The sequence below is a fragment of the Brachyistius frenatus genome, unplaced genomic scaffold (genome assembly GCF_029030835.1).
Source record: "Brachyistius frenatus isolate BFR_SWC_R1_liver_20210118 unplaced genomic scaffold, ASM2903083v1 Contig_13, whole genome shotgun sequence".
Taxonomy (NCBI): domain Eukaryota; kingdom Metazoa; phylum Chordata; class Actinopteri; family Embiotocidae; genus Brachyistius; species Brachyistius frenatus.
In genome coordinates, this window is record NW_027210612.1 from 2,244,258 (window position 1) to 2,262,951 (window position 18,694).

The following is an 18,694-nucleotide window of genomic DNA, read 5'->3' on the forward strand; positions in this document are numbered from 1 at the left end:
ACCGTGATGTTTGACCGGGTTGTTACACATTACCAATTTTATGTTTACTCTCACAGGTTGTTTAAAACTACTTATTTCAGAAATATAATCTAAAAATACAAATATTGCCTAATATATTCTTTTATAGAATAAATTAATATATTAGGCAATATTTCCCTTCACTTCACAACTGTTACTTTAACTTTTCTGGTTTTATTGGTGTGATTTTTTTCCCCCCCGGAATTTTCTTGTAATTTTTTAACAACATGCATTTTTTCGTGGCACCCGTGTTTTTCCCGAGGCTTCTTGTTAACACCATAATCGGCCGATTATAGCAAAAGCAGTTTAGCACCTTTGAGTAACAGCCTCTCTGTAGAACATGTGAGCTTGACTGTCTGCAACTTATTAAAGTTTCATCGCGTTTACCACCTCAGAGGTGATTTACTCCAAAAGTTACAGACCTTGTTGAATAACCGACTGAATGGATACGAAGTGTAATCCACAGTTTTTGCCTCGTATTCCCCACATTGTCTGACGTGGGGGATGTTAACTATTGTCGATGCATCTAAAAAAAAAATGGATCTTAACACGAGAATCGATTTATTTCTTGGGAAAACTTGGTGTCTCTTGCTGAATGTCTCTCTCCCCATTTGTTCTTTCCGCAGTCACACTGGCATGTAATCAGCCACAATAGCTGACATAAATCAAGCGCTGGATTGACAGCGTCTGACAAATAACTGATTGATTGCGGTGGAGCAGAATTGACACTTGACGGAGGGGTGGAGATAGAAATAGAAGGGCGGTGTATATTATACTGAAAACATGTGACATTCACATCCCTCCATCACTACATTGGTCTATTCCTGTCAACGCTTGTCTGTTTAGGGAATTCAAACTGAAGTGGTTGGTTTTATGTTTGCCAGGGTAAAAGAAAAGTCCCATTCGTGGACGTGCGTAAAATGCGTGCGTAATGGTTACTGGCAGATGGAGAACAACAAATAACACTTGTTAATATAACGATGGAGTTCCTAATACGATGACAAAAGAATGGTTAGTGTCGTGACTGATTTAATGAAGCAGTGTAAATGTTGTTAACATGTGAGAGTACCCACAGAAATCAGTAAAGAACCATGCACTCCTAACTTAAATAGGTATCTTAGACTAAAATGAGTGTGCCGTTAACATGATTGGAAAATGACATCAATAAACCGAGCGCACTTCACCTGTCATATACAAAACTTGATCATGTCTTTCACATTACACAAACTGAATTCATAATATTACAGTTATAAATATGTTTCGTAAATTTACGAGTTCATCTATCGTCTTCACTATTCTGCATCCTGTCGTGCTCCTAACCCCACGTATTGGTGTAAGCGTTCACAGTAACCAAGATATTTATTCCTATCTCCTCCCCCGAGCTGTCAAAATAGAGGCGCTTACAAAGAGGAGAACGTCACATCCCCTTGACCCTCCAATCACCTCAGGGTCCCATTTGATTGGAAGGCGGCAAAGGCTTTAATCTCGGACTAATTCAGATGCTTTTGAAGTGAAAATTTCTACCAGTTCTCACTTCGGGAGTACAGAGCGAGGACCTGCAGACAGACGCACACAAGGCGCAGCGCTCATGGTGCAAGACGCAGCCTCGGATCTGCGATAACCTCGCACGGTCTCCTTCCAGCTGCCGCGCCTTCCTCCTTTACATCCAGGATTACCTATTATTGAGGCATTTTACGATTCTTTTTTCTCCAGAGAGAGGCTCGTTGTTTTTTTTGATTTTCTTAATGAATCTGACGAAAGCATCGCCATTTAATTTCCTGACAATCGGGACATGATCACATCGCCCTCGGCGTCTGGTTTGAAAAATAGTGATATTTGTGTAGCGTGGGAAAGCAGCAGTTCTCGGAATAGCAGCTCAGTGGGCATCAACAAGCCTTTTCTTCACTCCGCACCTCCGTCTGATCCACTACGGCAAGCAAACCGACTTCCCATCAAGGTTTTGAAAATGCTTACCGCACGGTCGGGACACATTTTGCACCCGGAGTATCTGCAGCCTTTGCCTTCTACCCCGATTAGTCCTATAGAGGTAAGAAGAGTATTTTAAATGTATTTTAGTTATTGGTGTTTCGTGTAACAACGTTTTGGGAGCGTATTTCTGTTATTCCGGGATGTATACAGACCAACTGTGACTCCGCTGTTTAAAGCTGTTAACTCATGTATAGGGCAGTGTAAACCCTCGCAATTTGCATCTTTTAAAATAGTCAAGACTGTGGTTTTGTTCACGGAAAAGCCGTGCGTAAAATTACTGTACGTAAATTTCCGTTTAAAAAAAAAAAAAAAAAAAAAAGATCGTTCGGATTAGAAGTTGTATATTTTGTAATCGCAAAAGGAAACTGTCGATGTGCGTTTTCATAGCATTTATGAACCTCTATTTAATCTGTTTTACAGCTAGACGCCAAGAAAAGTCCGCTGGCTTTGCTGGCGCAGACCTGCTCTCAGATCGGCAAACCGGACCCACCACCCTCCTCCAAATTATCCTCCGTAACATCAAATGGATCTAGTGAGAAGGAATCTAAATCAGGCCCTTTGAAATTGAGTGACATTGGTGTGGATGACAAATCTAGCTTCAAACCTTATTCTAAACCTTCAGATAAGAAGGACTCGTCTTCGGGCGTCTCAGGCGGAGAGAAGTCTGGTTTCCGAGTGCCGAGCGCCACCTGCCAGCCATTCACACCGCGGACAGGCAGCCCCAACTCCAGCACTTCGGCCTCCCCTATGCCATCGGAGGGGAAATGTGGGGAAAGGGATGAAAAGAAAGAGTCTGATTGTAATAAAAATGGCACTACGGACGGGTCTGGCACCACTAGCCACAGTAGGATAAGCGTGAGTTGTGGTGGAATTAACGTGGAGGTCAACCAACACCAGGAGACTACGCCTGGCACTAAAACCACCTCCTCATCGGAGTCCCCATCTGTAACTTCTGTATCCTCCGCATCCGTTCTCGGGTCAGGACTTGTGGCGCCGGTTTCTCCTTACAAACCGGGACAGACAGTTTTCCCCTTGCCTCCTGCTGGCATGACCTACCCAGGTAGCTTGGCTGGGGCCTATGCTGGTTACCCTCAACACTTCCTGCCCCACGGAGGGAGCTTGGTAAACGCACAGCTGGCTAGTTCACTGGGCTGCAGTAAGGCTGGATCCAGCCCCTTGGCTGGGGCTTCTCCTCCGTCCATCATGTCAGCCAGCCTGTGTAGAGACCCTTACTGCCTCAGTTACCATTGTGCCAGTCACTTAGCGGGCGCAGCCAGTGCTTCCTGCACACACGACTCTGCAGCTGTCGCTGCCGCTAACGCCCTCAAGTCCGGCTACCCACTAATGTACCCGACACACCCCATACATGGCGTTCATACCTCAGCGCCATCATTTAGCGGACACCCCCTGTATCCATACGGTTTCATGCTGCCCAACGACCCTCTCCCTCATGTTTGTAATTGGGTGTCAGCGAATGGACCGTGCGACAAGCGGTTCTCCTCCTCGGAAGAGCTCCTGAATCACCTGAGGACACACACTGCTTTCACTGGAGCTGAGAAGTTGATATCTGGTTATCCCGGGTCGTCATCACTGGCCAGCGCTGCTGCAGCGGCCATGGCCTGCCATATGCACATGCCACCGTCAGGAGGCCCCGGGAGTCCCGGGACTTTGGCTCTACGGAGCCCGCATCATGCGCTAGGACTCAGCAGCCGTTACCATCCGTACTCCAAAAGTCCCCTGCCAAACCCTGGTGCCCCTGTTCCCATCCCCGCAGCCACCGGCCCTTACTACTCCCCTTATGCACTGTATGGCCAGAGACTCACCACAGCATCAGCGCTTGGATACCAGTGAAAAAAAAAAAAAAAAAAGGACTTTGAAAAGTTTATAGTACTAAGAATGCAAATATAAAGACTTTTATATTAACTGCGCTAAACTTATGGACGGGATCCGTGGACTTCAACTGTATTTATTTATATGTCGGCTTTAAAGCAGGCGATAATAGCTGCAAATGGAAAATATCTGAGCAACTCAAAAAGTGCATTATGTTGAAACCGAATTCTATAGGTAAAGTGAAAACACACATATGTTAGAGTACTAATTAAAGTAGGGGTCTTCATTTCGATGTTAATTTGAAATTGCTATGATTGTATTTGTTCTTATTTAATGTCTCATCGAGAAGAAAATAATTTACATGCATGTTTGTTTCTTAAATTTAAAAAAATTGTCCACATTTTAAATTGCCGTTATTTTTCAGCTGTACACCATGGAAAGAGAATTGGTATTTTTTTGTATGTATTCTGGAAAAAAATAAGAAACAATTCTGTTCCATATCTCCGTGTGCCTCATTTTATGAAGTGTTAACAATATTCATTTTAAGTTTACATGCAAATTTCCATTGAAATTAAAAAAAAAAAAAAAAAAAAAAGGGCTGTTAAATTATTGGGGTTAGGAAAACCACATTTGATCATGTCCGCTGACACAGGCCTATATATTTTCCAGGTTGTCATCGTACCAATTAATTACTGTATGAAGACAATTTTTTTTTTTTACTATTTGCTCTTAAAATTTTCCTTTCTTTCTTTGTCTTTTTATTTCACTACAGTATTAGTCAAACTCTTGAGAAGCTTTAACGGTGAGATGAAATGCAACTTGAATGAAAGTGGAAATTAGTTCTGTGTGTGTGTGTGTGTGTGTGTGTGTGTGTGTGTGTGTGTGTGTGTGTGTGTGTGTGTGTGTGTGTGTGTGTGTGTGTAAACAAAGTTAAACCGGCTTTATAAAGTAAATTTGTGTTAGAGAATTTAGTTTGCTGGTAGGTGAACTTTGTCAACACGTTGTTTGAGGAAGTTTGGAAGATTTTGTCGAGTTCACCTGCTTGAAATAGGCCAGAAAAAAAAAATGTTGGACAAGGAAGGACAGCTGATTTTTCTATATGGTTGATAAAAACACTAGCCCGTGTATTTCAAATTGTTAAATTGAAAAAGTATATACATAAACAAAAAAACAAATTTACAACCTTAACAAGACGGACATTGAAGTGCATAATTTGGTAGCTTTCATGTTTTAATGCACTCGAAATTTTACAAACGTTCGGGACTAATGGTTCTTTTTTTTAATTCATGATGAAGCTTTGGGCTGAAAGCAACACTGCTGTTCTAACGGAGAAATTTCAAGGTGGAGGCAATTAACTGGTTTATATCTGATTAAATGATCATCACCAGGATTCTACTATTTATTTAGCGTTTGATAATCTCATCCACATGTGTATCTAATGTACACAACACGGAATTCGTTATTAAAAAATATCTGACATGTGCAAAGTTGTGGGATTTTCATGCAGATACAAACACTCACAACTCCTGGTTTGGATTTGCGCATGAATATATATTTTTTTGTAAATTAATAACAACATACCCACAATTTAAATCTATATGTCGTTTACGACAACAACAAAAATCTTACAACAAGGAACTTGTTATAACTGATTTTGTTTATAACACTCACGAGTTAAACAAGCTGCGTATTTGAGCTTTATTCTCTTTTAAGTTATAGAAAACTTTACAAATTAAAATCGGCGTTGGGTCACTGAGTCTATATAGATTTTTTTTTTTTTTTTAAAGAGGGGGTTTACACATTTGCATATATATATCCTTGCGCTATCGTCGACTCTAAACGTTGTTATATTTCAGGTCCTTTGGACATGCTGTTGAACCAGCTGCATTACAATTATCACGATTATCATCAAGAATACCTCCTCTGCTCTGCTGTCCCTTGTCTATCGCACAGCGGTTAGTCAGACTAAAAAAAACTCCTCTCGTAGTGTGTATAAGGCCCACACGCGTCCTAAACTGATGTAATGACGGTGAAAGGGAGCAATTTCCATTTTTACCCACATCATGGTGGCTATGCTCGCAGGTCCCCCGTGGAAGGCAATTTATCATGTGCCCCTCCCCCTGGCGCTGTCACTGGAGGAACAGGCAGGCACATGTGTGCATGAATTACCAACCCTCCCACCTCCCCAATCTTCCTTCTCTCACTGTGAAGATTTGACACAGAGGAGAGAGTACATGGGGGATTAGAGTATGCAAGACTATTAAAGTACATATTCACTTTGTCCGTCAAAGCCTCATAGTGCTTGGGTGTGAACTGAGCTCCGCAGAACAAAAAACATGCATGAAATCACGGCATAATCGTCAGGTTAGAGATTTATTTTAATGAAGTGTATCCTGTCATTCAAACCATACTTTATGGGATTTTACTGATTAACAGTGACCTCATTAACCAAATTAATAGTCTGGTGAGGGTCTTGATGGGACACAAGGGTCAATGAGCTTAATTTTATGGCAGTTGTTGGCAGTACACGTTAACAGTTACATGTGGTTAGAGGGCTTCCAAAAGGAAAAAAAAATGGTCAGTGTTAAACAGTGCATAGTGAAGTAGCAAGAATAACAACTTTAGAACTTTTGGGGTTGACACTATATAGTAAGTTTAAAGACGTTTTAAGTGATCTAACAAAACAAGACTCTTAAAAATAGATACATTTTCCATTACTTATTGAAGTCAAGCTATATTTCCTAAGCTCAAAAATGTACACCAGTGTTAGCCGTCAAAAACACTGGCACCAAAATAAAAAAATAAATAAAAAAATGTAAACAGTATGAAAAACAAATTTATTTAAAAGTATTCTGTGCTTCTTCAGACTTCTGCTCAGGACCCTACAGCAGCCATTTTAGATTCTTGGGACATGCTTGCATCCTCAGAGAGAGCGAGCAAGCGAGCAACACTGCAAGAAACCTGGCAGGACATCTGGCAACAGGGGGAGCCCAGGACGTGACTCATACACCTAACCCCATATTCAACTCCACTGAATTACCACCACTAAAGCTGTCATTAGTGGGTGTGTGGCACAACATAAAGACATGCCATCTTCTGCAGTGGCAAGTCTATAGTTTGGGTAACAGCTGTGTCAATAAGGAGAAGCTGGTATAATGTTCCACCCCACGCCAGACGCAAGTCAAAAAGCGATTATTATCTTTTATGTATGTGTGGTCATTTTTATCTGGCTGTGATTACGATAGAAAAGCTCTCAATAATGGGAAAAATATATCAATAATGATTTTCTTTGTACTGTGCTTTATGGGGCACTTGATATTTCTTACTTGCAGTTATGTTTTACAAGTATAGATTGCTACTTTTCAAATACATTTTGATCTGCTTCTTAGATACAACAGAGACTGGTCTTCACTACTGTCTCAACCTTCATGTGTAGCTAGTACATTTACCTATAGCTCATCTACACCTCAGCACTCCAATTGTAAAAGGTGTCATCTTGGCTGGAACACTCGGCTGTCATTATCTCAGTGTTTGATTTACGGTGATACGAGCTGTTGAGGTGTCCCCAGCTTTGTGATTGTTGTAATGAAGCCATAAAGTGAGCAGCATGAAACAAAGCAGAAAATCTGTGGTCGTAAACAGATCCACTGCTTCAGGTAAATTCATACTAAAGCTGTCTATTATCCTGGAAATTAAAAAAATCAACATTGTCGTCGGTCACGTGTCACATCCATCAACACTAAAGCACCTCTTTCTGACATATACAAAAAAAAATCCTAGAATGCAGTCCCCAACTGAGTGCAGTAATAGAGGTAATTTGGTTCTTCAGACAGGAATCCCTCCCAGCTCTTCTACATGTGGTTACCCTCCTCATTGATTTACAAATGCAAAGTGCTCATCCAGGTGATGTGAGAGAAGTGGCAGTGTTGATCTATCTGTGCCACTCAGATCTCTAACCAGTGGAGACACTTTCTTGTGCTTAGACAGCCTAATTGAGGTCATTTCTGTCCACTTTGGGCTCTACAGTGCGCTGGGGTGTTTTAGTGTTCAGATAATTTGCCCATTTTCGCATTCTGACAAAGAATATTTTATGGAAATGCACCCTTATTCCAGGCACCTTAATGGAGTATGTTGGAGTAGTACGAGTTGGAGCTGATGAGGTTGTTGTCTGTCACTGATAAATGTAAAAAGCAGGGAAAAAGTCAGGGATGGGCTCGGCTCCAAAGGGCTTTCTGCCTTCATTTGAGATCAGCACTGTGTCTTTAGGGCGTTACGGCACCTAATCACAAGGTTATTCTAATTGTTTGAAGCTGTGTGGATACCGTATGAGACATCTCACAGAATGGGCTTTTCTGTATTGCTACCCAGTGGACTATCAACGACAGACTCCTCCATCTTAATTTGAGATAAAGGCATTGGCTTTTCAAGTTGGTTTTTTTGACAGGTTGAGGTTGTATTCAACCACATAATTGCTGTCTTCTACTGCTCTCCCCGTTCTATGAGTAAACCCTGATGGTCTTATATGACAGTGAGTACATGATGTCATTTCCATGGGTGTGGGACACCAATTACCATGACTCACATGCTTACTAACTGCATAAATCTAGGTCATACGTTGTATTGGATGGAGATATAATGATTAGTCAATACTCTTCCATTTGATATCTCTTCTGTGGATTACACACAATTTAGACAATAAACAACATGTATAATGTAGTGATTGATTACTTCAATCAAAGTTCCACTATTTATTAGTTTTTTACCATGCATATTTAAACACCTAAAACTGGGTGTTTGATTTATAATTTGGGTCCTTTATGGAACCTATTAACATCATTGCTATCTAAAGCTGTAAACGATCTAAGTGCGTAATGCAGTGGGATCAGTTGACTGGCTGACTTAGTAATGTAATAAAGTGGATGTCTATCCATGAATGATTTTAGATAAAGCCAAAATCATTCAATCAGAAATACAATAGATTGCAAACAACTTAACCTCCTTTTCTGTTTGAAACTTAATTACACAATTTTGATCAAATAAAGTTAATTTCCTACCACTGATTAAAAAACCCAACCTGAAACAAAATACTTCCTTCCAACATCCTTTACAATTATTTTCTTAAGTTTAGAATTTTTGTAAACTATCATACAAAGTGTATGAAAATGGAAAGGTCACGCATTAAAAATAAGTATAACGCTTCATACTAACATTGAGTAAAATATATTCTGAAAAAGACACTGCACTTCCATACGTGACAAATAAAATTGCATCAAAATATACAATTAATACAAAACACAATTAACATACAATGAAATATAGAGATACTACATGTTAAAAAAAAGTATAATTTACAACAGATAAATAAATGAATAACAGTGACATGAGTGCAACTAAGAGGAGAGGAGTGACTGCGCAATGGTCCATTTGTTGAATGAATTTATTGACTTAACGTGAAAATTCAGGTTCTGCTAAAACAAAACAATTTGCATACTAATATTATACTAATTGACATGAGGACAAAACAAAGAAAGTTCTATTTGCTGATATATGTAATCAAAAAGGTAAGACCTACTGTAAAATGTGTTATTACAATGCACCATGTATAGAAGCATGTTTTTTTTTTTTTTTTTGGATGGATTTGAGATTTTTCTTCTTCAGTGAGCACTCTGTCGTTGCAGAGGGTGAGATAACATTTTCACCACCAACAGTAGCCTCAGTAAATCACAGTTCTGTGCTGCCACAATTTTTGTTGGATTTGAAGAACAGGGGGACTATTTGGCTTTATGACTTTTTCTTTAGTGGAAAATCTTACTCCATAGGTGTTGCCATTGCTTAATCCACCTATGCTTGAAACTTAAAGTGATAAGTTAGGCGTCTAGACGTTTTGCAAAAAGTTTTGGCCTCTCACCCACATGCGCAACGTTTTAGGTTTACGTTTAGAAAATTATTTGAATTTGTGTGAACGGGCCTTAATTTTCGCTGATTACCTCATCATGGTCCCAGCATAAAGACCTTTGTTGTGGCAGACATTTTGATGTGTCATAGCAGGAAAAGGACAGGTGAAACAAATTTCTTTAACATGGTCCAGTTAAATCAGTCACAGTTTTTATCCCAGTAAACCATGAAAGTGAGCAAGCACACACAATAGCAGGACCCTGGAACTAACCCACCGACATGGAGTTATTTTTTTAAAATTATATTAACATGTGCTTCTCCTGCTACGACAATCTAAAATGTTCACTATTAAAAAAAAATGTGTATTTTCATTGCTAGATAATAAACTAAATCAGCACATTTGGTTTGTACATTTGCTAGGCTAAAACATCTTTCTCAGCCAGATAAAGATACAATCATTGCTTGATTATTGGAGAGAAGTTTGCAAGTGTTCTTCAAGATACAAAAGGTGACTACATTTGTAACCAAGTAACATAAATATAACAAAATTGATTTGAAAGGTTTCTTTTCCTTTATGTGACAACTGTGCTAACATGTGACTAGCTGACAAAAATTAAGAACACACACTAACATGGTTATCTTTTACCTCTATTGCACCACTGTGCAGAATGTCCCACATCAGCAGCTCTTTTCAAACAGGATCAGTCCCAAACCTGTAAAGAACCATATGGAGGCAATACTAGTGATACTCCATAGGAGCCTTATCCAATTTAAAGAACACTGAAGACTAAAAAAAAAAAAAAAAAAAAAAAAAAAAAAAAGGAAGTGTACACTCCACTGTGATATCCTCCAGAGTTCTCTGGTTGGAGCCAAGTGTGAAAACAGCAATATATAACACTTATGTGATTTATGAGAGCTATATTTATCACATTGATATAAACTATTCAACTATTACTGGCTTCCATATTACTCCAGCAATTCATTCATGTCAGTGGACCAAACAATCCCCAGCCCCTACCTTTAAAACACCAAGCCCAAACCAAACTACTTCTCTCTGCCTGTGCCCATATGACTTTCAATTGAGACTTCTCCAAGGAAATAAGAAGAAAAGGGGGACATTTCTCAACTCATCCACATGCAGTAAGTGATGATGCTGCGATGTATCACACATTGATCTGAGGCATTTGGGGGAGCCGAGCGTATTAAGAAGGGAGGGCAGTAGACTAATGGGCCTGACTGGGAGACAAATTGGGCCAGACATACAGCAACACAGCCCCAGGAAATATGGGGGCTCGCATCACTTTTATTGCTTTAATGCATTTTAGTGTTAACTGTGAAACTGAACCTCAAATTACCTACAATCCATTTTTTTTCTTTTTCCCTTTTTTGTGTTGGTGTTGTCTCTTCCTCTGCAGAAGGTGAAGTGAAAACATTACAAGTGTCTGCATGCTGAACTACCAAGTTTCAAAGTTTTCACACAAACAGGTTGTTAAGCAAAATATTATGCTATATTATTGTGTAAAAAGTTTGATTAAGTTCATGAAAGAATCGTTTGTATTTTCCACCAGGTAATATTATAATAAAGAAATACGTCATAAGCCAAAAAGGAAAACGCAGCACATTAAATAGTTTAATATAAGTATTGCATACTTATAGGTGATGACATTTAAAAAAAAAAAAAAAAAGCAAGAGAAATAAAACTACAATGTAAAATAGCTTTAAAATTTAGTTTTAATTCCAGTTAGTGATTTCCTTATTTAGACACTTTAAAGATGCTTTTAAATTATTTGCTTCACAACTTTTACAGATAGTGCTGCACTGTATAAGTCAGCCCACCATCACAACACCCACCAATCCACTAGAGGACAGCGTGTCAGTGTGACAGTTGACCTAGCGTCTGCGTAAAAAGTGGGCACACATCATTTGACAAAGTACTAAATTATTAAAGTATGCATGTACTATTAGAATGGGGTGGTTGGGCAGTAAAACAACTAATGCTCACCCTATCCCAGTATCACGGCAAAGCATATAATAGACATGCCCGTCAACTAAAGCAAAATGTGCCACAGCTACACCTGCCGCTGTCTAGGCGTGAGAATAACACAGGTAAATATACGCATTTCAAGCAAAATGCCTATATGGAGGGGATGGGGGTCTTGTTTTTGTTCCTAACCCTAACAATGTGGATTTTTGCTAACCCTAACCACGGATTGCATTAGGTTTTGTTTTCCTATAAAACGCTGCGTGTAATAGACACGCCCGTAGATAAAAATGTGCAGTAGCTACGCCTGGCATTGTCAAGGCATGACAACAACATGTTTTGCTTTAGTGAAAGGGCGTGTCAATCACACGCTTTTCCGTAATACCGGCTTGCACACGCTGGAGTTCAGCGTTTGAGTCAACAGGAAAGTAATGTGAATTTCTGTGGATTCCCAAGTTGTTTTTGTGTCTAATCCTAACCATGTGGTTTTGTTTTCCTAAACCTAAAATTGTTTTTAATGCATTGGAGAATCTGAGATGTGCCACTGACACACTGTACTCTAGTGGAAAGGTGGGTTTATCACATGTTTTGGCATGAAAACAGGTTGCATATGTTGAGTCATGTAGTCGTGGGTGCCCCATGAGCCCCAAGCCAATAGGTCCCAAATTGGTGATATGACTGTATGTAGAAAATGTCTCCTTATCAGAGGGCCATCTACGTCTGTCCAAATGTACTGTGTCCTGCGAAAGACAAAGATGACTTGAGCTGTCTGTCTTTATTTTGTGTGGCAAGTAGACGTTCAGTGAGTCAGACAGGCGATCCATCTCAGCTGCAGATGCTTCTGCATCTGCTTGTAAGATGTTTCCTGTGTTGTCCAAGGCAGTGGACATAATAATACTTTATGTAGCAACTTTATTTCATTCAGACCAAGATGGTAGCAATGACTCCAGTTTTCTAATTATTTATTTTTAAAGCAGAGAAGGCATTTTAAAAGAATACACATAGTGTATAAAAGCATAGCATGGATTTGTGTGATGATTGACATCCCTCAGAATTTGGATCACACTGTTTTATGTGACTTGATGTTATGTCGTCAAAAGTGTTGTGACAGTCATAGCCTGAACTGTTCCCACTATAGACGGTCAGTGGAATAAGTTTGTAACAGTTAATTTTCTTGAAGGTGACAGCTGGCAAATACAAGTTATCAGCCTTCAAGGCTTTAAATGTTATGAGAGAAGAAGCATGCATAAGTTACACATGCACGCATGCCACACACCTAGGAGTCAATCAAAAAATAAACAGATGAAATCTTGTGAAATTTGAAGATAGAAAAACTGTCACAAAGATGATTCTCACCACAAAGAAAGCGGGAAAGACAAGTGAAGGGATCTTTTGAAACCTTAGGTAAATAAGAGGAACGGGGCGTTGAACATCCAGGTAATAACTGATGTTATGACTTGGCATTTGCTCTGACATGCATTTGAGACAGGAACATTAAAAGATATCCACCATTTGACAGGTATCACAGTTCCCCCAGGCAAGAAGGATTCTCATTTTGATGAGTGTGTCAGTCACAGTGAAGCCTGTCGACAAGCCAGATCTCAAGCACTGACGTTCAGGAATAACTCTTGCCTCAAAAATTACAAATGGAATTTTTGAACAGCTGTGTGAAGAAAGACTGATTATGGTTAAAGTACAAAATGTTTAGTACAAGAATGAGCATTTCTGCAAAATACAAACTTCAGCACGGCTTTTCTTGCATGGCCATTAATGCTACAAAATGCATCAAGTCAGTATTCTGTTCACTGTATATTTCAGAATGAACACTTTGAAAATGCAATGCAGAAAAGCATTGATTTGAAACTTAGCATCGGCTACCGCTTAAGGTGTACATAAGCTCAACACTCAGCAGCTCAGCAGAGAGCAATTGTACAAACTCCCAAAATGGATCATTCATAATCAACTTCAATGAATTAGTTGTGACTGAAGTTGACAAGGCTGCAGAGAGATGGTGGACGACATGGGGTTTTAAATGCCATGCTCAGCGCCAAGTGTGAATAGTCGCTCTGTATGCATTTTTCACTCCAGCATGTGCCATGTTCAGTATATGACACTCACACTGATTTACTGCCCTCTCCCAGCTAAATAATTTACAGGGATATGGCTCTGTGCGCTTTTAATGGTTGTTGTATAGACCTGCTTGCCTTTAAAATGTTCCACAGGCAAGCAGCCATATGCTTGGATGGATGGGAGACCTCTCAGCGCTGATTAATAAGCTGCTCGGTACTTCACTCCAAACAGGGTGTCAGGAAACACTGTATAACCAGGAGCAGCCGAGATGCAGCTCAATGTGTCGTGTGCTTTGTATGCATTTGTGAATAAGCCTTAGTCCGCGGCTCCACAGGTAATACGAGTGATCTCATAGAGTGCACATAGAAAATAGATCTGTTCTAAATTTTGACGTGTGATTTATCCTCAGTGTGCACAATAAGGAGCCCTATTATTACATCTGAATGGGTCTGTTTTTTTGGCAAATATGTTTGCTGGTATAAATGCCAGTTCAAAGACACGCCCCGCCGGCTCTTTGTCAGTCTGCTGGTCTGCAAACAAAGCCAGACATCATTATTCATTACAGTGCCATTTAAACCTTATTTTATGGTTGCTATCAATCAAAAAGGTATTGTCCTTTTAAATATTAGTCTCTGTTAATGTTTAATGTCTCTGGGAGTTCATTGAATTTGAGCATATTCTTTTAGAGAATGAAATTTGATATGCTACACATTAATCATCCAAACGTTTACTTTAGAGCACCTGTTGATTGTACTCTAACAATTGAGCCACCTATTATTTTAATGAGTGTACACAATTGCCAATTAATTTAATTTACTATTAGACCAGTGGTTTGTTTAAGAGTTAGTTATATAGATTGTAGGGGTCAGGTGAAGTTTAATTTTACTGTCTATTTAAATTATAAGCAATTATATAATGTAAAGAGTGTATCAGAGGTATAAGTAAAGCACACATACTGTGGACAGTTCAGATGAATACAGTTCAATTCTAACCCAGAACCTTATGGAAGTCAAGGGGATTACATTTTTCGTCGGTGGCCTAATGTGTGTCTCTGGGATTCTGTGACATGAAAATGTTTGAGTACGACTGCGTTAGACAGTCCAAAACTGCAGGGAGGCAGCCAACACAGCCCAGCATGCTTTCGACAGGTTGAGTGCCTGCAAGCTTTCACTCCGGAGCGAACGAACAATATCCCCTTGTTCCTGGCAAAAAGAAAGAGAATCAATGTGACAGCTGTGAGCAAATATGAAGATGAGGGGGAAGTCAGCCATGTGAGATGCAAAATGTTTTCTTTTTTTTTTTTCTTAAATCTCGTGAACTTCAAAGCTGTAATTGCTAATTTGATCTGTGAGCTGTGTGGTGCAGTGTCTAAAGTGCTCCTCTGTCTGTCAGAGCATTGGTTAGGAGCTTGAAATGATCACGTGAAGACTGGCAGTACATCACGCATCCTACTGGCTTCATTGTAGGCATCATCTCAACTACGGATACAACCAACTGCTTTTAATTAATAATAATTATCATTACAACCCTCAATCATCCATTTAATCACATACAGATCACTTCTGCACGAGCACTAATGAGAAAACAAGCTTTTTATTCATGTCTATAACATTAATGTCAGCACACAGTCATTGTTTATGTAAAACATATTAAAAAAAAAAACCCTGTGATTACAGATTGTGTATTAAACAATACTGTATTGTGCAGACATCTGGCAAGAGAGATGCACCCTCCTGGCAATACTTTTTCTTTTGTTTTGTGTTTCTGTCCCAAATCTTCCTAAAGTAATGCATGTTCACACTTGAAACACCCCCCCACACACACACACACACACACACACACACACACACACACACACACACACACACACACACACACACACACACACACACACACACACACACACACACACACACACACACACACACACACACGTTATGGTTTTAATAAGCTACCAACAGTGATATATGTTTCTTCTTCTGTCTTTCTTAATGAACTCCCGGATCGTCTCGACAGCTCTTTGACTCTATTTGGTTGAAATACACATTAAAATCCAAATGAGTGCTGCTGCCTTTCTTCACTTCGCAGAGGCAACACACAGTTGTCCTCTGTATTTTCTGTGCGCCATTTAATGGTTCATCCATCTCTGTTCGGTTAAATGTGCGTGTTGAAAACCCTCTGAGCCTGGGCTCTGCTGCAGATTTAATTTCCATACACACTGTACAGTATACTGTGAGCTTTTAGCTCTTCTGGTAGCTGAGTCTCCTTGGAATGAAACCTGGCTCTTGGCCACAAAAGTCTATCGTTTGAGTATCACATGGTTAGCGGTGCTTCCTACGGCTATATTTATGTACTCTAACTGTATCCCCTTTCATTGAAACCTAACCAGTGGGTGATTTGTCTCCATAAGAGAGTGCCATTTACAAGCAGCCATGCTGGGGTGGGACCCCAACCAGAGGACTTGTTAATAGCACACATCCACTTCTCACCAGATGCTGTCCAGAGCAAACCAACATATACTGAGAGCGATGTCCAAAGCAATTTTCTATGAATGCTGGACCACAGTGTAAAACTTTAAAGGAGTTTTAATGTAACTTAGGTTGGCTATTTTCTCTCTTGTCTATTTTTTTTCCCCAAGCTGGCGCCATCATACAGTAAACTAAAAAGTGCTGTGTAGTGTTGGCAACTCAGATATTTTGTAATTTTATTACTTTGTTATAAACATGTAATTTGGCAGACAGATGATATTTGAAACTTATTCCAACAATCATACGAAATAAAATGATAAAATTCAGAATTATATTTTAGTGATAGTTAGATTTTTTTTTGGTGTTTCTCATCAACACTTTAATAGATACAAAATTTGTCAAAATAAACATTCCTCAAAATAAACAACCTACAGAACAGCACACAGTATCTTTTAACTTAATGTCATGATCTTTTGGTCTCCTGAACAACCTGACTTGTTTGTCTCCGAGTTTGATTCTGCCTTCTCAAAAACATAAAATTTTAATTCCGGGAAGTCGTACTTTGTGCTTCAGCCAAACAACACTGGATCTTATAAGACACTGACTCAAGAGAACTTCACTGTTTACCTACAGTAAATTGTCCAAAGCATTTTCCTGTCAACTATACAAAGAGTAAAGCCACGCATAACCTTTTGACTTTTATCAAATTCAGCTGCTGTTTTTCTCTGTCAGCTGTATGTATTCCGCATGTCCATGTCTCTTTTTATGACCATGTTTCACAGCTCTCTCACAGTAGAGGTAATTATGTCTTAAGGGCGCTGCCTTCTTTAAATTAATGAATTTCTCTCAGTTAATTTGATAACGTATATTCTAACGTTTTCCATTGTTATTTGTATATTTCTTGATGACTCCTCTCCATGATGGTACCTGATTGAATTTTCCTCACCGGGGACGATGACAATAAAGCTTTCAGGTATCTCTGCCACCAGGTCGACAGCAAAATACATATACCTGACAGTCATGTATACTTCTATTGATCATATGTGACTTGTGATCAGTAGTGCAGTTCTGCAAACTGTAGCATAATTTTACATTCAGTCTTGGTTGTCTTTACTGCTGTTAAAGACTCCAGTGCTATTCTTTGACTCTTTTTGCAATATTTTATATTTGAATTAATAGGGTTTGTTACCTTCAGCCTCAGAAGACAAGTTTCTGACCCATTAAGAGATGACAGCCCATTTTATTCCTACATGGAGGGCACATACTGTAAATTGGAAGGTTTTTAGATTCACCAAGGCCACTAAGGGCAACCTTAGGTAGACACTATGCATGCCACTCTTCACTACTTGGATCAATTTGGAAAGTCTCTCTCTCTTGATGTAATTGCCATCCATTCATAAAAAAAGATTGATTGAAAATCAGATCTCTGGTTATGGACCCTGATGATAGCAAAAGAAAAATGCAGAATTTACTGTCTGCTTTTACAGCTGGATTTCAGCAATAATTGTTGCGGGACATGATGGTGAGTTAGCAGTTATAAACCTGTCCTCCATATAAATTACCTAATCAGGAGATCCCAGTGGTTATATAAATTGAGCCACTCATTTGTCTTCAATGGCCTGTGTGTGCATATAAAACCACAACGACCATCATATACTTTACAGGAAAGGGGCAGCCGTTGCTGTTTACAGAGTTAGGGGTAAAATGGATGACTTTTTGCATGCTCAATCAACTGTGAAATGTCCATTTAATCATCCCCAGAAACCCCCCTGGTTTATTTGTGCTGCAGCACAGATTTACATTTCCAAACATCCCCCATATTAATCATTACTTCATCACGCCCTCCAACTGACAAGAAGCATAAACCACCTCAGTGTACTGCCCTGTCGACTAATGTGTGTATGTTTCTGTCTAGGAGCGTGTGTGTATGCATATTTGTGTATGTACGACACTTTGAATGTGCGTGTGTGTGTGCGGGTGGGTTTGGTGTGAGGGAAAAACCTGCCCTTTGATTCACTCACCACTCACTGTGTCCAGCAGAAATGTTGAGTTTTAGTGGCATGATTGCTTTTTTTTTTTTTTGTGTCCACTGAGCTTTTTGAAATATAACTTTTCAGAACAGGGAAGCCAAATGGAAATCCGAACAATTGATGTTATTTTGAGGAAATAACATCAAAGAAAACCCATGAAGTAAAAATATCCCATACTATCTTTAAAAAAAAAAAAAGGTGAAGTGGCTTTAAAAATAGCAAGCAGTTGGTTTGAATTTTGGACAAAACATTGTGAGCTTTTACAAAACAGCAGGAGAACATTTTGAGGTCAAATTTTACTTTGTTGCAAAAAACACAAAACTGCATCCTGGTCTACACTCAGTGTTAGACAGCTTGAGTGATTTACACATACTGTACAGCAGCCGGAGTACCTTGGCAGAGACTCTCTACCT

General features: G+C 39.4%; 1 protein-coding gene across 1 annotated transcript; it reads left to right on the forward strand.

Moving 5' to 3' along the window:
• Positions 1-1,513: 1,513 nt before the first annotated feature.
• znf503 (zinc finger protein 503) lies at positions 1,514-4,582 on the forward strand. Its single transcript, XM_069692763.1, has 2 exons — positions 1,514-2,065; positions 2,428-4,582. The coding sequence occupies exons 1-2, from the start codon at positions 1,811-1,813 to the stop codon at positions 3,856-3,858; spliced, it is 1,686 nt and encodes a 561-aa protein (XP_069548864.1). The 5' UTR covers positions 1,514-1,810; the 3' UTR covers positions 3,859-4,582.
• Positions 4,583-18,694: the final 14,112 nt, after the last annotated feature.

Excerpts from the sequence above, each read along its gene's own strand:
- znf503 (XM_069692763.1), top strand. The coding sequence starts at position 1,811 with ATGATCACATCGCCCTCGGCGTCTGGTTTGAAAAATAGTGATATTTGT. Across the intron at positions 2,066-2,427 it reads CCCCGATTAGTCCTATAGAG|CTAGACGCCAAGAAAAGTCC; the intron begins GTAAGAAGAGTA and ends TCTGTTTTACAG.